Source organism: Fonsecaea monophora (assembly GCF_001642475.1).
Source record: "Fonsecaea monophora strain CBS 269.37 chromosome Unknown Scaff3, whole genome shotgun sequence".
In the NCBI taxonomy this organism is placed as follows: domain Eukaryota; kingdom Fungi; phylum Ascomycota; class Eurotiomycetes; order Chaetothyriales; family Herpotrichiellaceae; genus Fonsecaea; species Fonsecaea monophora.
Window position 1 is genome coordinate 461,866 of NW_019173934.1, and position 20,119 is coordinate 481,984.

At 51.6% G+C, this 20,119-nt stretch overlaps 7 protein-coding genes across 7 annotated transcripts; 4 read left to right on the forward strand and 3 right to left on the reverse strand.

Moving 5' to 3' along the window:
* Positions 1 to 1,696: 1,696 nt before the first annotated feature.
* AYO21_00865 (hypothetical protein) lies at positions 1,697 to 5,465 on the forward strand (the record flags this gene model as incomplete). Its single annotated transcript, XM_022650852.1, has 2 exons — positions 1,697 to 1,829; positions 1,900 to 5,465. 2 exons carry the CDS (start codon positions 1,697 to 1,699, stop codon positions 5,463 to 5,465), a joined length of 3,699 nt encoding a protein of 1,232 aa, XP_022516855.1.
* Positions 5,466 to 6,350: 885 nt separating this feature from the next.
* Positions 6,351 to 8,483, reverse strand: AYO21_00866 (hypothetical protein; the record flags this gene model as incomplete). The annotated part of the gene is made up of 1 exon (XM_022650853.1): positions 6,351 to 8,483. One exon carries the CDS (start codon positions 8,481 to 8,483, stop codon positions 6,351 to 6,353), a length of 2,133 nt encoding a protein of 710 aa, XP_022516856.1.
* Positions 8,484 to 9,468: 985 nt separating this feature from the next.
* Positions 9,469 to 14,720, reverse strand: AYO21_00867 (hypothetical protein; the record flags this gene model as incomplete). Its single annotated transcript, XM_022650854.1, has 2 exons — positions 9,469 to 14,537; positions 14,588 to 14,720. 2 exons carry the CDS (start codon positions 14,718 to 14,720, stop codon positions 9,469 to 9,471), a joined length of 5,202 nt encoding a protein of 1,733 aa, XP_022516857.1.
* A 442-nt stretch (positions 14,721 to 15,162) lies between these two features.
* On the forward strand, positions 15,163 to 15,534 carry AYO21_00868 (hypothetical protein; the record flags this gene model as incomplete). The annotated part of the gene is made up of 1 exon (XM_022650855.1): positions 15,163 to 15,534. The coding sequence occupies one exon, from the start codon at positions 15,163 to 15,165 to the stop codon at positions 15,532 to 15,534; it is 372 nt and encodes a 123-aa protein (XP_022516858.1).
* A 52-nt stretch (positions 15,535 to 15,586) lies between these two features.
* On the reverse strand, positions 15,587 to 16,582 carry AYO21_00869 (deoxyhypusine hydroxylase; the record flags this gene model as incomplete). The annotated part of the gene is made up of 1 exon (XM_022650856.1): positions 15,587 to 16,582. The coding sequence occupies one exon, from the start codon at positions 16,580 to 16,582 to the stop codon at positions 15,587 to 15,589; it is 996 nt and encodes a 331-aa protein (XP_022516859.1).
* A 413-nt stretch (positions 16,583 to 16,995) lies between these two features.
* Positions 16,996 to 17,427, forward strand: AYO21_00870 (mitosis protein dim1; the record flags this gene model as incomplete). Its single annotated transcript, XM_022650857.1, has 1 exon — positions 16,996 to 17,427. The coding sequence occupies one exon, from the start codon at positions 16,996 to 16,998 to the stop codon at positions 17,425 to 17,427; it is 432 nt and encodes a 143-aa protein (XP_022516860.1).
* A 1,232-nt stretch (positions 17,428 to 18,659) lies between these two features.
* On the forward strand, positions 18,660 to 19,709 carry AYO21_00871 (hypothetical protein; the record flags this gene model as incomplete). The annotated part of the gene is made up of 1 exon (XM_022650858.1): positions 18,660 to 19,709. The coding sequence occupies one exon, from the start codon at positions 18,660 to 18,662 to the stop codon at positions 19,707 to 19,709; it is 1,050 nt and encodes a 349-aa protein (XP_022516861.1).
* Between the last annotated feature and the right edge of the window lie 410 nt (positions 19,710 to 20,119).

A 20,119-nucleotide genomic window follows, 5' to 3' on the forward strand; every position in this document is an offset into this window, starting at 1 on the left:
AACGACTTTGCCACCGAAATGCGCCCCCACCCTCCAACTCTTTTTTTCCACAAATATATTTTGAAATACCACAAATTTGGCACATTTCAGTCACACGTTTGACTCCAAAATGGTTGTGTAGTGTAGAGGTTAGCACAGCGGATTCTGATCTCCAGAGCATTCCGCTAACCCCGGTTCGGTAAGTTATTGACTTCCTTTGAGAAGTATTATTTGATCGATCATAAAACTAATTCAATGTTGAAGAGTCCGGGCACGACCTGTATAACTCTCTGTTTTTGCTGCTATTGGATATCAAACTCATTGTTTTTGGGTGTTGAAAGTGCATAATTGTTTGCAGAGGAGGATTTGAGAGAGGGAGTATAGGTTCGGTTTCTAGGGTAAATGTGTGGGTGTCTTGGTTGCGGTGGACAGAAAGCATAGACTACCTCGTATACATTAGCCACTCACACAGTTAACTTCCGCATTCTTGGTACTAAAATAGGTTGAAGCTCCGTACCAGAACATCACGTGCCTGTGTGGAATAATGCCATTCGACCTCCTCTTCCCTTTTTGATCATGGCTATTATGTGCATCGAACCCGTGGATGGTCGCATCTTTTATCTCCATTTCACAGAGGCAGGTGTCACGAATCATCAATTCACGTCTTCTTTTTCGCACAGCCTGGCTAGAAGTCCAGACATTGTCTGACATTACGAGACCAGGAGGGAACCGCACCCACCAATAATGGACAGAGACACAAGGGAGTTGCACCCAACAGCGACGTGGATAAGACCGCCTTGTCTGCTGAGAAAGGAACAGTAAAGAAAGCGCCTAGCACGCACGTGGTAAAAAGGCGCGGGACTCACTTTGGTAGCCAGTAACAAGTCGGAGCATGACAGCAGAGTCAAAGAAACAATCACATTCTGAAGTTGGACGTCCTTCCTACGTCCAATCCTTGCCATTCCAAGACTGGATCCGATGTCTGATAGGACATGATCATGTCTATAGGGCTCAGGGGAGATTGATTGCGAAACTTCATTTCACCATGGCTTGCTAACACTCAATCTTGAATCTCAATACTGCTGGGATTGCATGGACACTATCTCGGTCCTCCGTGATGGCTGAGGTTGGTAACTCCTCATTGCCCTGGTACTGTTCTTTCGGACTCTTCATTTCCGTGTAGGTTGGCTTGAATGAAAGATAGTAATACGTTCTCACTAGCATGCTTGATATTAATCTTATTTAACCTCTTCGACGTCGGCTTTGCCGCTTCGCCAGAGTGTGTTGGAACTATACCAGTGATGGGCCTCATTACATGGAATTTGGGAAAGAAGGGGGAGCGTGAGCTGTAAGGCATCAAGATCTGCAACCGAGTTCGGACTGTCGATAATGTGGCCTCGAATCCAGCTGATGAGCCTCTTGGTGCACATTGAGCAGGACCGAGCACAATGGTATCGCTAATTCTCTGTTGCAGAAGGGAACAACAGCTGTTGAAGCAGTATCGACAGCTGTGTCGCTGCTTTATGAGGAGGTACCAGCACCAGCACCAGCACCAACAGAATGGTAGAGCAGCAAGCTTTGAGCTTCACACCAGAATAATTACCACGTGACCGTCCGTGACATCCTTCCATAATTTTCAAATGTAAACGGTGCCTCCCACCGGAGCAATAGTACATAGAAAAGACCGGAATTTCCAGGTACGAAGTGGTCTTGTGTCATGTCGGTGGGAATCAGTGAAGAGAGATCGCGAAAGAGGAGAAAGGTCGAAGCCGCTACCATCACCAGCGCAGGTCAACTTCACCAAATTCTACAATTTTCGCCGTCTTCATCTCCAGAGGACATTAAAGCAGGTATTTTCAGAGTGACACGAGTTTGACAGGCCCGATCAGTTAACAAGCGCAGCTGTCGACCGATTTACAGACTTTCTGTCTAACCTCGCCAACGAAGATTTTCCGGGACGGATCCAGTATATCAAGATCTTGAAGAAGTACTGCGATGAGCAATCGTCGGCTTCCCACGATCAAGTCGACTTCCCTGATCTCTTGTCTGCGTGGCACAATGCGAGTCAGGCCAACGCTGAAGTCGTTCTCGCCGCCATTCCTCGGTTGCTTACACGATTCTTCGAGACGATCTCCAGCCATGTCGACTTCCGCGATTTTGGAATCTCCCTGTGCCACAGTCTCCTCAAACGGGATCAACTACGGATATTCGACCGAGCATTATCGTCACCGAGATCCAAGGAACATCTCATCACACCGAGTTTACAGCTCTTGACAGAGATCATCAGCTTCGATGGCGGCGTGCTTGCAACCAATGTCTTCAGTCGACGCGATTTGCTATACCGGCGGCTTGATGGTATTCTCAGCCAGACGCCGGCAACAATGGCGCAGGGAGCCACGATAACTGCATATCAGGCGGCTTTGGAGTTCGTCCTGGCAAATCTAAAGTACCTCGACTCCGCCTCCAAAGCCGAGTTCATTACACATGGCAAGACGATCTTATTGGCAGTGCGCAATTTGTCCAGCTTGCCTATGGGTATTGTCACAAAAACCCTGAAGAGCTTGGAGACGTCAGTTGTTGGCGATGGTACCCTGAGCCGGCAGATCAAGGTTCGAAGTTTCAATTCTGGTGTCTTGTCAGCGCTCGCCAAGCTGTATGACTACACCACCAGCGAAACTGGCGATCCTTCAGTGGAAGTTCGAGATGCTCTTCAACAGCTGTTGATGCAAGTCTGCACAACATCGAAGGGAGTGTTACTTGGCCAATCCGGGTGGTATCCGACCGGTTCAAATCCCGAAGTTTCGGAACAAGATGAGAACATGATCGATCTGGGACTGGACTCTCCCTTCTACTTTGACGATTACTCGGAGAGAATCCCAATCAAGAACGTGGCAATCTCTGCCTTCATTCAGAATTTGAGACCCGAAAGCGACGTCCAGCAGGCTAACCTGATCGTCGCAATATTCAAGGCTGCCCCTGAACTTGTGGCCGACTATTTTACAAAGAAACAGAGATTCCTTGTCCCACCAGGAGATGACCCGAAATGGCGCGGACAGTTCGCCTTCTTGTTCTCCGTGGTTCAGCTGCCCGTGCCTCCCAACTGTGGTTGGGACGAAAAGCTGCCACGGACTCCGCCTCCTTTATCGGTTGTCATTGAAAGTATCCTCCCACGCCCATTCGATCGAGCCACGATCGGAAAGTGCCTTCGGATTAACGAAGATATCATGACCATTTCTGCAGCGCGGTTGTTGACAGTGGCTTTCGAGAAGCTTGATTCGGTCTTGAAACTCTTTGACAGGGCATCGGCGCAGTCCCATTTATGGCAGCAAGCATCCCGCAAACTGACAAGTCTATTTGTCGAGCGTATCCCACCCCTGCCCGATGTCGTTACCACCCTTCAAAAGCTGCAAGACGAAAACGAGCAAGTCCGTTCCTTAATCCTCGAATGCATAGCTTCATACCACGCCATTCTACCCTCGATAACCGCGAATTCAAAGTTTGATTTTGGTGTTCCATTAGGCAAAAGGCTCCAACGTCTAGAATCCGATGATCTGAACACCACGTCAAGGGATGTCCTAGGGACACAGATAGCGCACCTTGTGCAGATTGCATACACCTCGCCAGCAACAAAGTGGTTTCATAAGACGGCGTCAGAAGAGGTGTCCTTGATTGTGCAGCTGCTCAGATACGGTGCCCAAGACTCCCGCACGAACGTCACGAAAGAAACTCTCCCTGTCCTCGGAGGAGTGTTGATCGACAAGGGAGTATTGAACGATGACGCTCGAACTACGGAAGCATTGATATTGAGCCTTAACGCGACAAAGAAATGGCACCCGGAGCTAGTCACATATCAGTTTCTGGACAACTGCATATCGCGCACCGTTCAGAGGCCCGTCAAGTATCTAGATCAACTCGAACAAGCTCAGCAGCTTTTGTCCGACTCGAAGCCTTTGAGCTTGCTCGCATGCTGCGTGGCGGAGCAGTGGGCCCATTTGTTGAAAAAGGCAGAAAAGAAAGCCATCAAGAACGTTGCAGAATGGATTGCCAGGTTCTTCTCTGCACTTGACTCGGCAGGCGAGAATTATCGTGTCATGATGCACTTGAAGGAAGAGATGTTGGGGCAGAGTGATGGCAACGAGAAGGGCAAAGAAGCACTAGAAAAGGCCTTTGAGAAGCAGCGAAAGAGACCCGTTGTTTTGCCCAAGGAAGATGTTGTGGAAGGGGATGCAAAACACCCTGAGGCTTCCGACCACAGTGAACTGAACCCAGAGCAACAGCAGCATAGCAACCTGGATATCGCTGAAAACTTTCCGCCGCCACCCGTCTTGCCAACGTCCGTAAGTGGCCTCGATCGCTGGGCGAAACCTGACTTCGAATCCGAGGTTCAAAGCGGGCGCCTAGCCAATCTGATCCGTTGTCTCGTCTCTCCGGAGCCCGAAGTCAGACTTCAAGCCTTGCAGATTCTCCAACATGTCATCCACGCTGTCCAGCAGTCCACCTACGACGAGAAGACGCAACTCTGGCTCCTCCTGGGAGAACTGTACGAGACGATCAAAAGCAATGGTTTCTCAAACTCGACGACTACCGTAACAGCTCCAGTGCACTCCATAGTGGCAGAACTAGCAATCCACTTCCTCCCCGTCATCGCCGACCCGTCGTCCCCGTTCTACCGCAAGACCAACACCTTCCTCCTTCGTGGCCCTCAGTGGTCTGTTCCACATATTATCCCTTACTGGCTGAAGGAGACCTTCCTCACGGAACCGGAGATGGACGATGCAGACATGCGCGCGAGCTCTAACCAAGTGATAAGTGGCGGTGGTGGGAACGTCAATGCTCAGGCTCATGAAATCGAGCGCTTTCTCGACCTCCTCCTCAACTCTCTGCGCACCGAGGCCGATATGGACTTGTTCCGCCGCGCACAGGTCTTTACGCGACTATTCTCGTACTACCTGTCGCCCGTCTGCACCAAATCCGCGCGGAAGAAGATCTTGAGGGTCGTCGAGCTCGCTACGCGGATCAAAGGTGGGAGTGACACGCTCATCACCCGGACCGGGGTCAGAGAGTGGCTGTCCATCGCCAAGACGCTCAGAGGCCACAGCGGGCATGGCGTCGCCGCGTTCGGGAAGGTGGACGACGAGATGGTCAGCTGGGTCGAGGCTGTAGGGGCACGCGTGGCACAGACTTGTGACGTCGCAGCGGTCCGCCAGTGGGAGGCCAACAGGAGGATTTTTAGGGAAGTTGAGGATGGTGCCAGGCTTGACGGAGAAGTAGCCGTCACGGGCGAGACAGGGAAACGAGATGTTGTGGGTAAAACTCGGGTGGATGGCGTGGCCGAGGACGAGGGCGAAAGCGAAAGTCAGAGCGAGAGCCAAAGTGACACCGACACCGACACCGACACCGACACCGACACCGACACCGACACCGACACCGAATCGGAGACAGAGACGGAAACCGACATGGACAACGACACCGAGGACAAAGAATGAAGATGGCGGAGTGGAAGAGATTTAGCATCAAAGCAATCATCATGGATGGCAACCAAGTCCACTGGTCAAGCAAGGAAGGACCTGGGCCAAACCCCATCCATCGTGAACTTTCGTATTCGGGAGGAGGTTACTCGACTCGACTAGGTACATACTATACTGTCTTTTGCCATGGTACCACGTCCCTCACCACCCGTCCCCATCCACATCGGTCCGACCCGACTGTCTCTGAGCCAAATCGGAGCTGTGGCAGATAGGGACAACCAAAAAAAGAACAAATACCCATCCATGCTCTAATATCGCGCGATATGTACTCAGTAGACCGAAGAATAATAACAAGAAAAGTGCCACTCGTCGTCTTGATTAGTCTTTTCTTTATTCTCTTTCTCTCTCTCCCCCAAACAACACTTACAGAGACTTTGGATCCGTGGGTTGTTATCGTTTTCAAAAACATCTTCCATTCCAATCGGAGCTTCCGGGAAGGAGAGTAACAGTTCTTGTTCTCCAGTTCTTCGTTGGTCTATTCCTCTTCCTTTTTCCCTCTGGGTGTCCACTGTCAAGTTGACCGCTGTGTGGTCTATAGTCCTTGTTCGGCAAAGGAACGTCCGGCGCCCTTCAATTGCCTCCTCAGAATCGATCCGAGGGGGTCTGCTAATATGTAACCCTCCCCAGGCGTCAATGCTGTTCAGAATTCCGACTGCTTGGGGCGGTCACTCTGTCCAAACACTGAATCTCTCCATTCGAGTGGGCAGACGAATGTTGCGGCTTCGGTAGCATGTACAATCACAAGGTGCAGCGGATCAAAGCTGTCGGCTTGTCTCGCACGGTGCCATTCAGACCATATATTCCAGCTCATTCGTTCAGAAGCTCACCAAGTCTGCTCATTCGTCAGTCGTCGCCCTCGATCGTAGTCACTAAGCCGCGGATGTTAAACTCACCTCGTCCAAAAAGTGCTCGCTTGCTCCAGTCCATCGCCAACAACATCCTCGTCCGGAAACTGACACTTTGTGCAAAATAGATGCTCCTCCATAAGTAGACGGCCATCAACCCACCGCTGAAATTCAGACCGCCAAAATCAAAAATGGCGGCGTTTCCAATGTAAGCCAGTGAACCCATGTGGTGGTACTCAAAGGCCTTGTAGACGGCTTCGTCGAGGTCTCCAAAGTCGACCTCGTTGGCCTTGAAGCCCGGGATGGCGGCCGCAATCTTATTGAATTTCCGACCAAGATACTGACCTTGTTGATTCGCACGTTGAGCCGTTGCGGGAAGAGAGGTGAGTTTGGAATCAATCTGGACAAGCAATTCGTGCAGCTCGCCGAAATCTAATGTGCCGGATTTATCCTTGTCATATTCCTGAAACAGCTTGTCGAGTCGTTTGAGATGGCCGGCCGCCTGGGGAAACCGCTTGCGCACTTTTTGCGCGACACTGCGCCAATCTTGGAAGGTGATGTGCATTTTTTCCGGGTCTTTACCCTGCTCGAACGCCATCCCACGGATGAAGGTAGTGAGATGATCCGCGACATTGTTTTGGACCGTGGCGCAGTCTCCGATGGCGTAGACCTCGCCTAGTGGCGCGCCTTGGAGTCGCAGATGTGTATCAGTCTCGAGGGCGTGTCGGTTGTTCTGGAAGTCGCCGAGCTTCTGGGCAATCTTGCGGCTCAATTCAGTCTGCGCGACACCAGTTGACCATAAACAGAATCCCATAGGGAGCTCTTTTGTGACCGGGTTCCCATCCTCCATCTGGGAAAAGATGATTCGGTCGGGCTTGACTTCCTTGACCCGCGAATTCGTCAGGACCTCGACGTGATCATGTTCGAACCTCTTCTCGGCGTAGACCGACAAGGCTTCATCGTAGGTATTGAGGATGTGGCCTCGCGACTGAATGACGTGCACCGACACTTCGTTCCGTAAGATCCGTGGAAAAGACTTCAAGAGGTCCTCATTGAGCATGTCGTATAGTTCGGCGGCGAACTCGACCCCCGTTGGGCCACCGCCACTGATCACGAACGAGAGCAGTCTCCTTCTTTCTTCGTCAGAGGTCGTGGGCAAGCAGGCAAGTTCGAGATTGCGGAGGACCTTGTTCTTGATCAGACGCGCATCTTCTATGGTCTTGAGGAAGTTGCAGTTTTCCAAACCCTTGACGCCATGAGGGTTGGTGGTGGAGCCGACTCCAATGATCAACTTGTCGTAGGGAAGATAGAAATGCTGCCTATTACCATCGGCGTCGACCTGGGCCACTTCAACCAACCGTTCAGCGAAGTCGACGTCAACAGCTTCAGCCCTTAAGAAATGCCCTCTCAATCGATTGACAATCCTGCGGACTGGCTCGACCAGCGATCGCAACTCCAGAGTGCCCACGGTGGCAGAAGGCAACATGGGTGTGAACAGGAAGTAATTGTCGGGAGACACGACAGTAACATGATAGTCACCGGGGTGGAGTTCTTTCAACATGGCGACGCTCCCCCAGCCCGTGCCCAGGACGACCAGTTTGGGCTTGTCCTTTTGCTCTCGCATGTGCTCGCAATCCTCGTCATCGACCAATACCTCGGCGATGGGCAAGTTCTTTGGCCCTCCTCTTCTGGGTGACAGTGCCGCTTCCGACACAGCAATATCACCGGCCGTTTCGGGTGCTTCTCGGTATGTGGAAGCATCGTAGAGGAAAAAGGCGAGGACCAAGGTTCCGGAGAAGACGATGAAGATGCCCGTGTATGCAAATATCCGGTAACAGAAGCGAACGAAGGGTCCCTTGTTGTTAGGGAGCTCTTTGGTAGAAATGTATCGCACTGTCCCCGCAGTGGGAGGGTAGATGAGACGGGAAGGGAGCTTCGATAGACCGATACTCGTGTTTCTAGAAGGCGACTGGGCGATCCGCAGGGTTGACAGAGCCCTAGAGGATTGTAGGCATAGTCTCGTCGGTTGGATCGGTTTCAATTGAGGATAGGCATGGAGAGTAGGAACAGGGCGCACGCGGAGCAGAAGGTGTCGCTGGCCGCTGCGAGCCAATTGAGGAAGGGCGGCCATGGTCGAAGAAGGGGAGGCGAGAGGATCGTGGCAGGTTTACCTCATGGTGAGGACTTGTGGTAGATATGCGAAAGGGAGCAACAAAGGAGAGGTATTCAAAACTGAACGCTGTACAAGTAGGGCAGATCTAACCACGAATCCAGATACGAGCAAAGAAAAGGAGCAAAAAGAAATAGACGGGGATGATGCTGGACGTGGGTATGACGGAATGGCAGCGAGCGGAGGAGCGTGGCTTTTGTGGTTGGGTGGGATAAATGATTGAAGCTTCAAGCTTGTTGAATGCATGTGGCACTTTTGTGGCTCATGGGCACCAGCTGGTGTGGACTGGCAAGACTTGCTTGACTAGGCATATAATTTAATGTGCGTTTGTTCCTACTTGTGTACTTGCTGGTGCTTGTACATAACTGCGGCCCTGTGCCTGTGCTGGTGGTACTTCTATCTTCCTACCCGCTCGCCCACTTCACTTTACCCACTGGACCACCCCATCGGTGCATTGGAATGGCGATCGGAAGTGCGGCAGCAGACCTTTCATCATCAATCCCCTATTGGGTGCCTATCGTCACCCTCTCATCATCATCATCAGCATCATCATCATACAGTGGCTTCGCTTATCAAATCTCTCAGCTCCTTTTACTCGATTCGATCCAGCGATCCAACCTGTCGCCTTCGGGCAATTCTTCGCAACGAAATTCCATTCATTACCTGCCTGGCTATCTGAAGCCCTAGGCCTCTTCACCCCTCCAACCCCTTAACTCCCTCTTTGCGGCGTTTGCTCGAATTCCTTATTTTGAGAAAAAAATAACTTCGTGGGGGTATCATATAACGACGCGATAAACATTCTCGTCCTGTGTCCCAGTAACTGCGCAGTCTGCATATCCTCCCAAAACTCCTCGGTCCTCTCAGAAATTCACAAAGTCTTTCCGCCTTTTTAGTGTCCAGAGAAATGCCACGCGACCATCATCATTCGTAAATGCTGCGTCTGTCCTTAAAAATCTTCGTCGTCCCCATTCTCCATCGAGGACACACTCGCTGATCGTTGCGCATGGCCATTCTTTGGCGGTCGCCCTCGAGCTCGCTTTGGCGTCCCTCCGATCGACCCAGAGATACTTTTGCGCTTTCGACCGCGTTGCGCGCTCGGAGGTTGGTCCGGGGTCACATCCATCATTGCGCCCATTGCTGCCTCCTCGGCAATCTTGACTTCATCGTCGATAGCCACAAGTTGAACAAATTCTCGGCATCTCGCAACCATTGCGCTTGCACTGTTGAGCGATTCAAGAACCGCGTTGGAGTTGTGCCAGAACTTGTCCCCAGTGATTCCATGTACCCTGACTGGTTCCTTTCCAGCTTCCTTGGTCTGCTTGTTCTGTTGCATCGCTCCCCTGACATCTCGCGACAGCCCGTACTGTCTCTTCAGAAAGTTCCTCGCCTCGGAGATCAGTGTGATGGCGCAAGCTGCCGTCGTCAGCGATCTTAACATGGCCGGATCCACAAGAGGTGCTGGGTCGGGGGTAACCACTTCGGCCCCTTCAGTCTCTGCGTGCTTGACGGGGGTAGGTCCAAGGTGTGACTCGATCGCCTGTGCTGTTTCGCCACCATTTCGACCAAATGCCAGCTCTAGCTGTAACACAGTATGCAGAAGCTCGTCCATCTTCTTATACTCAAAGAATGCCAGGTTCTGAGTCACAAATAGGACAAATAAGAGATGTTCGGGAATCTCATCCCCTGCCACATCCAGTTTGGAGTACTCGGTGTTGAGTTTCGAAATTAGATTGCTGATGAACTTCTTCACGTACTTTGAGCCACTGGTGCTAATGATGGCAAAAGCCGTGGCAAGTTTGGCCGTGTATCCCGGAACCAACCCTCCTTGCGGATTCTTGATTACCTCGTTCTGATATCGAAAGGCGGCGAACACGGCGTTGACATACTCTCTCTCACAGACGGATTCGTGCTGTTGATGCAAGTGCTCATGGGCAATCCGGGCAACACGGGCAACCTGGGGCTCCGTACTGGTCTCCAGAGCCACAAACGCCGACGTACTTTGTTTTGGGTGCGTCATACCCTGGTGGTCGATGCTGGCCAGTGTTTGAGCTGCGAGCAGTGCTTTCATACCAGTTTCAGACGTGATGATGTGCAAGAGGTGGTCAACCAGCGGGTTGGTGATGGTCGCAATCGCACTGTCATCCTCGCGGGTCTTGCTGTCGCCACCAATGTTTTTCAAAGCCTGCACCTCACCATCGCTCTCGCCCTTCTTCGCCACCTCTTTGACAGCCGCCCGCTTCCCGTACAATTCTTGAAATACCTCGAGCACTGTAATCTGCATCTTCTCCACGTCACATTTGTCCAGCTTACTGAAAGACGTTCCATCTAGGACCTGGAAGAACGTTTCTCGAATATGCCGTTTGTTGAATTGGCCCGGCCATGCTTGACAGACGAGACCGAGACACTCCAGCGCCCTAACTTGGATCTCAATAGGGCAGTCTCTAGAAGTGTGTTCCCAAATGCAGTCTGCAATCACCCCTGCAACTGAGTCACCTTTGTATGTAGGAAAGAGTCTGCGAAACTCCTCGCGATATTGTTCCAAGTCGAAGACTTTTCCTGCGACACCAAGCAACCGCAAGCACATCCGTTTTCTCTTGGTCTCCTCCATCTTCTCTGGTGACGCGGGCGCCGTCCCTCGCGAAGTTTCGCTGCGTAGCACATTCCGCACCAGTGATATCGTGAACCTAGCAAGCTTGACGGTCTCGTGCAGCACCCCGTCGATGCTTCTGAGGCACCACATCACCTCCTCAATCACTTCGCGTTGCACAAGCTTCGGACTAGCTCTCAGAAGGTCCTTCTGAACCTCTTGCAGCAGTGGAGCTTGAGTGCTGGACAGTTGTGGCAGAACCAGACGAAATATGGCCACAACTGATTTGAACTTTGGGATGTTATCCTGTTTAGCCAAGTCTTTGAGATAGCTCTTCAAACTGGTTAGATCTGCGGGCACCACCGCTTCCGGTCGAGCTTCAACAAATGCAACAAGAGTCGCCAACTCTGCCGGTCCCGACTCAGAGCTATTGGCGGCGTCCAGGAGTTTCTTGACAATACGGGCGCAGAGATGCTGGATCTGGTCAATGTGTTTGGAGTCTTTCAGCTTCCAGACTAAGAACTCCTTCAGAAGTGGTGCCAGCCGCGCCGTGTCGTTTCCAACACATCTGACAATGTGAGATTTGAGGTCCTCAATAGCGACATCCAGATGCGCAGACTCGGCTGCAGAGCTCAGCGTTGCCAGTTTAGGATCAACCCAGATCTCTGCCAATATCTTTTTTGCAAGCTCAGCCACGGAGGTTTCTTGATGGGCAGTCCGTTTCAGGAACTCGACCGCGATAGCTTCTTTCACATTTGCTCTCCCCTCCTTCAAATAGACATCTTTTAAATGAGCCATGGCTCTTTTCTGCACCCCAACGTTAGGATCGTCAGTACATTTGAGAAGCACCATGAATGCCTTTTTCTGAAGTGCGGGCCTTGGCATGATGAATCTGGCAATCAGTGTCAAGGCAGAATCCCTCACCATGGACGAGTCATCTGAAGCACACTTCAAGACCATGTCCACCAGAGCCGGTCCCCAATCGAGCAGACTTGAATCGATCTCCAGCATAGCGACGAAGCTCTTCAGGCTGCGAGTGCGAACTTGAGCCTGATCACTCGCGATCGACGAACTTAGCGTTGTGGCGATTTCCAAAAACATCCGACAAAATCGCCCGTTGAGAATGCTCAGCATATAGGCTAATTGGGCTTCGTGTTCAGTAACTTTGGTGTGATCGTTAGCGATCTCATTGTATTTGACTGATCCGGATAGCTGTTGCAATATCGCCGAAACTGTCCTCTCAAGTGTCGAGTCGAGTTCAAAGTCCCGTTCTTTATCCTGTGGCTGTGTAGAGGCTTGATAAATGAGACCTCCGAACTTCACAAGGAAGAATGCCTGTGCAGATTTGGTTCTCAGACCCTCCCCTCCTCTCTGGCTCAAGTAGGAATAGACAATGGAAAATGGCCCCCTGGCCGATACAAGTTCGTGGGCATCGAGAAGAAAATGAGGCCGCTCCTTGACAGAGTCCGACAGATCTCGGGCAATAGTGGTTGTGTGTGACTCTCCCTCCCCCGTGAATGCTGAAAGCGAGCTTCGAGCAGATGCACGGATTTGGGATATCGCAGACCCCATCACTCCCAAGGATTCAAGAGCCATGTTCTTCGTCGAGGCTGACTTGTCTGTTTCGGCAAGGCTTTTCATTCGAAGAGCCAGCGCTGTGAGAAGCAACTCAGACGCTGGCCAGTCCGGTAAGGGAAGCACCAGAGTGAGGTCTTCCACAAACAGATCGAGGATATTGCGGTAAGGCGAATCGCCAGTCTTGGTGACTTTAGAAGCCTTGTCAATCATCCACATGACAATTTGATGGGCACTCGATGATGCATCATGGAACAGACTCTGTGCCATCTCACCTAGCCTTGATAACGGTCTCTTCTCAATCTCTTGTGTTGTGGAAACTGAGTCAACCTCCATATCACTGGCTGAATCCTCACTCTGGTCTGAACTGTCGGATGCCTGCGATTCCTTCCTAGGTCCTCGTCGTGATTTTCGGCTTCTTTTCATACCTGTTTGCATAGCCGAGGTCTGTACTAGCTGCATGAAAAGAGCAGAGACCAGTTGGATATTCTTGCCAGGTGCGAGCTTATATTGTCTTGCACTCCTGCTATTTGAAGGCAGCTTGTCTAAGGACGTCAAGACTTCGTCCAATATTGCCCGCCGCTCACTAGGGAAGGCTGCGTAGAGTCTGGCAAGAGCAGCCATGGCTTGTTTTCTCAACCGCTCGTACGCTTGAGACCCAAGTGCGGATGCTTTGTCGTTATAGGCATTCTGGACAAAAATGAGCTTTGCTGCTAGGAACTCAGTGGCATTAACAAGAGACCCGGCTCCTTTAATTTCCACGCACATCCTCGCCACAAGATCCAGCAGTTTGCGTCCAACATCTAGCAACCGTTTGAGAGGTTCGTGGTGCGCCGAGGCGTAACTGAAAAGTTCACTGTTCTGTCCATCTGGACGGGCCTCGACAATCGGGATTAAACAGTTCTCAAATAAGTTCACCAGTACATTGGGCAACCATTGCAGTGCTTCCAGATTGAGAAGGTCTTGATTCTGGGGAGCACCTAGAACGGTGTAGATTAGAGTGCACGCTGAAGCAGCTCCGCTCTCCGCAGTGTGAAGCTTCGACAGCCAAGTGGATGTATCCTCATCGGATGCGCCCGGAGGTACTTGCAAGTTGATTGCCTGTGCACGTTCTATCACCGGCTCACATATTTTTTGAAGTCGCTGAAGATATTCCGGAGAAACATCACAGAGCCGACCTGATGTTAGGAGCTGATTCAAGGTCGATTGAAGTTTCTCCTGTAAACGGATTGCAAGTCGGGGTTCAGTGTCGTCTTCATCGTCGGGCAGATCGAAAATGCCATTGGGCGATCCCTGTCGTTCTGCTGAGTTGTTGAGGTCAATTTGATCTCGAATCTCGAAAATCTCGCCGAGTTGGCTTTCAAAGCTCGCTAAAAGCTGGTCATCCTTCTGTTTCTTGGAGGTGGTTGCTAAAACGGGCTTGGTAGGTGGCGGAGGCTCGTTCTGTCGTTTTGGAGTATCTTGTATATTGACGTAGTCCTCTTTTCTGAAGGACGGGGGCGGCTTCGGTATGTCGATAATAATGGAGGCTGGTTTAGTGATGGGCATCTGAAGGGTTTTCTTCCGGGCTGCAGGGGGGGTTCCAGTTGTCGAAGACTTGTATGTATAATCTATTTTGGACATTTTGAGAACCATCTTTGGTATGGAGTTCAGTTCTGCCCTGATGGAGTTGTCATTCTGGACTGGGGCTCGAGGAAACTTGATCTCAGATAAGCGGCGAGGATCAAGCAGGACCGCCAGACGTTCTCTGGTCGCGGGAGTGTCTAGTTCGCTTCGATATACTGCCTGGCGTTCGGAAGGAGAAGTGAGCCGCGAATCATTGGAGCACGCAACTTGAGGAAAAGGTACGCATTCTGTGAGGTGCATTAGAAACGGCAGCAACTCTTGAGTGAAGTGGGCATACCATTCGGCTGGAGAATCGGCATGGTCATGGGAGTGTATTGGAAAGCCTGATCCACTGAGAGTTGTCTGTCATTGGAATCATTCTGCCGCCGTCGTGGGACAACGACCTTAATGGTGTCGCCCGTCATATCCATGGTTTTGACACTGGTGAGTGATGGGAACTGCGCAAGGCGGCCGATGCAACTATCTCGACGACTCCGCCAAAGACGGTGGAGGGGTTGAAATGGGCTGGTTTATTGTCAGGACACACGCCATGACCCTCATAGTCAACAAACACCTAGCGCAAGCTGCCAGTTGTCCTCGGTATGGGGGTGGGTTGTCTTGACACAAACCGTCTGCGCAAGCACGTAGAGATGAAAGTGAGGCTCGAAGTGACTAGGCACTGCTAAAGTCAGGCTGGGCACGGCTGGGGAAAGGGATCTTCAAACCGTGATCCGCTCGGTTAAGCTGCGGTTTCAATACGAGATCGCGCTTACCAGGGTTGGCGGCAAAGCGGCTGCAGGAACGAGATCCCAAATTTTATCTCGGGGCTGCAAAAAGTCAGCCACCATCTTCCCAAACACTCGATATTTCATCATGGTTGCGATAGGTAGCCTTTTGTTCTGCGATGCCTGTGGCTCCCTGCTACCGCGGATTGTCCCAGGCGAGAATCAAGACGACCTGGTCCAGTGCGACGATTGTTTTCAGTACACCAAAGATACCTCATCCAAAGTCATAACTTCAAAGTCCAAACCGAGTGCCTTTCCATCTCCTCTACGTGCAAAGCATTCCGAGGTGCAGGCTGTCAACGCCGACGATCTACAGGTCGAGGCTGTCATCTCCAGAGAGTGCCCTGATTGCCACCGGCCAGAAATGTTCTACCATACCAAGCAGCTACGAAGCGCCGACGAAGGGACGACTGTATTCTACAGATGCGAGTGTGGTTTCAAGGATGTGCAGAATAACTGAGATTACGCTGAGTCGGGGTCTGAAATGCGACGCTTTCTAAAGCAAACCGGTGCTATACAACAACCTCTGTCGGGATGGTGGCATATTCCATCTCCCCAGTTTTCTCGTATGCGGCCATATCAAGAGCAACAACAACGCTCTCACGGACGACTTGCTCAGAGTCGTTCAAGAATCTCTTCAACATATCCTCCACACCTGGTTCCTCTCCTAAACTGCCGAGTGCCTCGGCAGCCTCGTGTCGAACCATGCTTTCTTCCTTGGTATCCTCCAGCACGGCCAACAATGCAGGTATTGATTCTGGATGCGATAGTTGTCCGAACACAAAAGCCACCTCGTGACGAAAAAGTGCGGATGGATCTTTGAACCCAGAAGCAAGTGCGTGAACGGCAGGCTTTGCCGTGGGGAGGTCTGGTGGAGACGCAAGGTCTCGAAGCGCAAACATGGCACGATACCGTTGGAACAAGGGCAACGATTGGTCGAGCAGGGTAGCCTGTAGATTGGATATCGAAGGTGTTTCTGAGGACAGAGGCAGAGGAGGCGCAGGATCGATCGAGGCAAAGTCGCTTGACTTCAAGCTTTCGCTTCGCCGGCTCTCAGAATGAGCCCAATTGATGCGGTCGACGGCTATCTCACATGTCTCTCTAACCACCACCGGCTCGCTCTCGTCGTCTTTCATTTGTTCCATAATTTGTAGACTTGACATGTCTCCCAGTGCCCCCAGGGCCTCGGCTGCCTCGTGCCTACACATGGCATCTTCCTCCTTATTTTCAAGGACCGCTCGCAGGAACGGCACTGCCGCTAGATTCCTGGTCTGTCCCAGACAATATGCCAGCTCGTGTTTCAAAAGCGCAGAGGGAGAATCGAATGCAGCGGCAATTGCTTCTATTGCCTCTGTTGCCTGTTGTCCAGGAGTTTGTGAAGCGACGTGTTTGAGGGAGAATAGTGCGCGAAAGCGTCGGGCAAGTGGGACGTTCTCGGAGGTCAAATCTCTTCTGAGGGTAGGGATGGTCGTATCGATCTGGGGATCAGGTTGCGTGGATGAAGCCATATTTGATCTCGAGTCCTCTTGCAAACTCTGGGGCGTCGCTGATCAGCAGCAAGAAGATAGTAGAATTGTTGCTTGTGATGTCCTCGTCATAGACGGAGGCTATCGCTGAGTGTTCGGAGAATCACCAAAATTTTCGCGGGGAGACCCGTAAACCCTTATCGATAAAGACAGCCACAGCCAAGCCCAGGCGCTGTGCTGGTGGTGCCTGGCTCCCCGTGACGTCCTCGTACAGCTAAGGAGGCACACAGGTTGCGGCGTGTGTTTCTTGAATCTTCCAACCTACTGTACACGTTGGTTGCGCGCTTCATTAACAGTCCTCATTCCCCCCATCCTCCTTTCCAACCTCTGTATATCTCACAACAAGACACTCACATCAACCTTATATCGCTACTACCCTTTTTGTTGACACAACTATGGGTTCCGTCGTCATTCCTCATCTGGTCACTGGCTGGCACGTCGACCAAGCCATTCTCTCCGAAGACGAACGCCTGGTGGTCATCCGCTTCGGCCGTGACTGGGATCCTGACTGTATGCGACAAGATGAAGTCCTCTACAAGATCGCCGACAAAGTCAAGAACTTCGCTGTCATCTACGTCTGCGACCTCGACCAAGTCCCGGACTTCAAACAGATGTACGAGCTCTACGATCCAGTGACCATCATGTTCTTCTTTCGCAACAAACACATGATGTGTGATTTCGGCACTGGCAACAACAACAAGCTGAACTGGGTTCTCGAAGACAAACAAGAGCTTATCGACATTATTGAAACGATCTACAAAGGCGCCAAAAAGGGACGAGGCTTGGTGGTCTCACCGAAAGACTACTCAACAAGATACAGATACTAGACGAAGGCTATGTCGTCTTTAATCAGGCGCACAAATCCATCCTCACCTCCCTCCTCTGCGCACGGTGCAGAATATGGTGGAATCCACTGCACGGTTCTTGCAAGATATTTCCTCCTACAATGACGACGATGGATAATCACTCCTCGAGAGGGATTGACTGGACACGGATTGTCTAGTCACGAATAATATTCGCTGCGAAGGGATGGCTACACTGGCAACAGGCCACACGCGGAGATGATGGGTTTTGGAATTGGGAATGGGACCTGTGGAACTGGAGCAGGCTCGGTTGGTCTCTCACTTGACGTCCAGATATTTAATGAAATTTTTGCTGACACGACTTTACATCAAAGCCCACCTCGACTGAGGCTCCAGAAGTCTATGATTTTCTTGTCCGCTTCTCCAGGTACATTACCCTCGCCCACTCCCTTCGCGTTCCAAGAGGCCCCCTGCCGCTCATGTGGTAGCGACAATGACTCGTTTTGGAAATCTCGCCCACAGGTTGATTGCTCTGGACATCGAAGTCCGTCCCTTCTGATGCCCCAACCTCGTCCGTTATCTGGTCTGTTGTAGAGGTCGTACCTATACCAGTAAATCTACCTTGATGACTCTCCGCGTCGCTTACATGCACTTAAGACTTTGATGCTCGTTCGGCTGTTTATATAGCTGTAAAACGGGCGCGGGCCAGACCACAACCTCAAGGTGTGAGCTAACAATTACTTCTTTTCAACCATATGATTGATTGCATCACGTGCCTTTTCTTCAGCTCCTGGCCATCTCGGCGGGTGATTTAATTTGGCGACCAAGTGGGGGTGAGATGGTTGAAGCGAAACCATCCAACACGCACCCTTGCAACGCCGCTTCATTTCCATATCCATTTCCATTGCACCGTAAAATGTCTCCCGTCAATTGAGATCTGGCCACCTTTACCGCTTTTTCGTGCGTTCAATTCCAACTCCACCTGTTCATGCATGGCTCTGGACGATTTTTTCCGGATGGCCTGTCTCTCTGTTGTCTAGTCTCTCCTTGATTTTATGTGCCAGTGACCTTCCCATCATGAAACCTCGCCCGCCGCAGCAGTCAACTCTATGCTCCCCGTAGCACCGCTTGGGATGAAACAATCCGCTTCTCTAGACTGCGTCAATATCCTTTTCAAGTGTGCATTTTCTCCGCAGAGCGCGACTTCCTATCAGTCTTGATCTGCGACAGTTCACTGCGACCCAGACCCCTCCAACATGGCCTTTGGAACGATCGTTACGTTGACCATCCTACCAGTCCTCATCTTCGCCCTTTGGCATCTCACGTCGACCATGCTCCCCCCTATACCTGCCCTTCTGCGCAACAAGCGCATCATCTTGCTCATCGCTCACCCGGACGACGAGTCGATGTTCTTCTCGCCGGCCCTGCAAGCCCTGACCCACCCTTCTCTACAAAACCACTTGAAGATCTTATGCATGAGTACGGGCAACAGCGAAGGTCTGGGCGCAACACGGAAACAGGAATTGGAAAAGGCGGCGACGACGCTGGGACTGAGGCGGAAGGAGGACGTCTTTGTGCTAGAGGACGAGCGGTTCAAGGACGGAATGAAGGAGGAGTGGAAGTCTGAGGATATCGCGCTCGTGCTCGCCAGTGCATTTGCGCCGCACCTGAACTCTCCGTCTGCTGCAGCAGCCCCGGCAATGCCCACATCAGATTCCGACAAGGAAAAGGACAAGGACCGACGAAAATCCAAGCCAAACTCTGTGAAACACACCAAATCCGCCTCTCGCACAAGCATAGCAACCCCGCCCGCTCCAGCGCAAAAGGAGGTAGAGGGACCCCGCGCAACGATCGACGTCCTAATCACCTTCGACAAGGACGGTATCTCAGGCCATCCCAACCACATCGCCTTGTACCACGGTGCGTCCCTGTTCCTACAAAAGATCATGAAAGGCCACTCTGGCTATGCGTGCCCGGTCACGCTGTACACCCTCCCCTCGATCAACATTGTGCGGAAATACTCCTTCGTATTAGACGCCATACCCACCCTCCTAGCCGGGATCTACGAGACCATATTCGGCAACTTGTTTGGATCCACGACAGGGAAAGGGAAGACCGCCACGGGGCCCAAGAGCGCCGCAGACCGAGTCATGTTTGTCAACGACATATTCCGGTACTGGAAGGCGCGCGAGGCCATGATCCACGGACACAAATCTCAGATGGTCTGGTTTCGATGGGGCTGGATCGGCCTAGGGAGGTACATGGTCGTGAATGATTTAAGGAGGGAGCGAGTCGTGGCGGGTTAAAGGGTGAAGAGAGGTGGGAAAAGATCACCAAACGACACCAGTAAATCTGGAGTCAAGTTCTTTTTTTTTTTTTTGAACCCCCTAGGAGCTTTACGTGTTTTTTCTCTTTCGGCGCGAAGGAGGAAATAGGGCCTCAAAACGAGGAGTCCTCGCTGGGGGCAGGGGAGCGAGGGACAGAGGGGAGTCAAAATGGGTCTGTGTCTATTCAGCAGACCCGCGTCAATGGCTTGTGGATGTGTCACATTGGAAGGGAGGCTCTTTTGACGATTCTTGCTTGTCCATGATATCCAATTTGGCTTTTACCCCGTAGAAGGACTCCCAAGGGGGGCCTTTTTTGTGACCGGGGCGACTGTTCGTTGTTTTATGAGAAACTGAACTTGCAGTACCACATTCTTACATAGCGAGTTGTC